The sequence below is a fragment of the Chaetura pelagica genome, unplaced genomic scaffold (genome assembly GCF_000747805.2).
Source record: "Chaetura pelagica isolate M959 unplaced genomic scaffold, ChaPel_1.0 scaffold835, whole genome shotgun sequence".
Taxonomy (NCBI): Eukaryota; Metazoa; Chordata; class Aves; order Apodiformes; family Apodidae; genus Chaetura; species Chaetura pelagica.
In genome coordinates, this window is record NW_009953220.1 from 31377 (window position 1) to 33324 (window position 1948).

The 1948-nt window shown below is 53.5% G+C and overlaps 1 protein-coding gene across 1 annotated transcript in view; it reads right to left on the reverse strand.

The window, feature by feature from the left end:
* Positions 1-1589: 1589 nt before the first annotated feature.
* The window catches only part of SEZ6 (seizure related 6 homolog (mouse)), a 16493-nt gene continuing 16134 nt past the window's right edge, over positions 1590-1948 (reverse strand). The window contains exon 17 of the mRNA XM_009997787.1: positions 1590-1694. Coding sequence (XP_009996089.1) covers positions 1590-1694 — 105 coding nt within the window. The remainder of the gene's footprint in view (positions 1695-1948) is intronic.

Sequence of the window (1948 nt, forward strand, 5' to 3'; positions counted from 1 at the left end):
GAAGTTTACTTTGACCAAGGTGTAGAAGGTAAAGGGAAGAAGACATGAAAACAAAACCTTAGCATCCCTTTGGAACGACCTGGTTCACTTGAAGGCCTTGGCTGAGGGATGGGAAGAGGCTGCTGCACTGCTACCTCCCACAGTAGGGCCTGGTCATTCCAGGAAAGGCAACAAAATACTCTTGGCCACCGGCTACAAGAAACTTGCCAAATTAAGCCATGAAATTTAGCCAGATTTAGCCACAGGCAAAGCAGGCCACAATTCAGTCAACCAGGACACTCTGCAACTCCTTTCATCTCAAAATAGGAAGTTCCAGCCATCACTCCAGCCTCACTAAGAGAAAGCTCAGGACGTGACCGGCAGCATCTGAAAGCAAACACCAAGTTTTAAGGAACTATGTCCAAAAGAAGGAAAAAAAAAAACCCTCTTAATTAAAGCTCACCGAGAAGGCCGGACAAAAGAAAATAATTAGTGCCCTAGTAAATGTTAGAAGATCTGCACTACCACTATTAGCACTTCCTCAGGGTAGGAGGGATGATGTCATGGCTACAGCACTGTGGGGCTGGTCTGGCTAACGGGACACTCCCTACGGAACTGTGACCGCACAGGCAGCTTCCCTGGGATCAGCAATCAGTTTAATAAGTGTTCAGAGACCTGCAATTAGCATATAAACACAGTATAACCACCAAAAGAAGAAAGGAAGAAAAAAAATACAACAGGGGAAAAAAAAAAAAAAAGCAAAGAGGAGACAGCTGTAACAGGGTGGCAAACAAAGCTCCTAAGCATGAAAGAGAGAAAGGAATGTGGTTAAAAAATCTCCCCTAAGGAGGAATACTCTGTACGCCCGAGCTCCAGCTGTTTGACTTGCCCTGCTCCCTCCTCCACTCCATTATCCACTCTGGCTGTGCTAATTTAACACAAACCACCCGCCTGTGTCAACTGTTGAAGGGGAGATCGGGCCTGGGCTGCGTGTACAGAAAAGGAAAATAAAAAAAACTTGGGGGCAGAAAGTTCAGGTGCCCTTGGGGTGGGGGTGGCTTTGTGCAGGGAGCTCAGGAAGGAGCTGCGAGGGAAGGCAGTGAAGATGAGCCCTTCCCTGCTGCTGCCTCTTCTGTCCTGAGCTCTGCCACCGACCAGAGAGCTCTGCCACCGCTTCCAGCCTCCCACAGCACCCAGATTTGCATGCAGGAGGATCTGCCTTCATCAACAAAGCCACACAGCTCCCGGCACGAGGAGCCCACGGCCCCTCAGGTCACGGCAGTCACTCCCGGGGAGGAAACAAGCAGGTCTGCAGAGTCAGGAGGAAGGGGCGGGGGGAGAAAACAACAAGGAGGGAAAGGAATAAACTCGGCCAATTTTCAAGTCTGGAGGCCTGGATTTCCACAGGGAAGGCGTTTTTGCGTTTTGAGATAGCGGGGGGAGTGCTGCGAGGGTTTGGGAGTCATATATGCAGCCAAAATGGCGCTGAGAATAAAAATATAATTTAAAGGAAGGTCGCCATATTGTAAACAGTGAGGCAGGGAGACACAGAGACAGCAAAACGGCTCCTGCCAGGACCCTCCCGAGGGCCCCCCCAAAACCAGGCACCCTTAGAGAGGGGTGAGGAGGGGCAGGTCCCTGCCCGGGGGGGCTGGGAGGCCGGGTAAGGGCAGCACGGAAGCAGACAGGCCGCGCAGGCAGCGGCCTCGCTCCTCCTCTCGGCACAAAAAAGAAAGCAGGGGGGTGGACGCCCCACCCCTCAGAGAAAGCAGCGAGGGGGCTTTTCCCTTCGCCTGCTGTGGATTAGTCTCGGGGGGTCGGTGAGGGTGGACACGAGGGGGGTTTGCACCTCATTTCTGTCCCTGCCTGCTGCACCCTGTCCTCCCCCGTTCCCCGGGCAAGGCAGGGAGCTAACGGGAAGCGGGAGCTGCCGAGGGAAGGCGCTGCCCGGATCCGGAGGGGGGTCCCG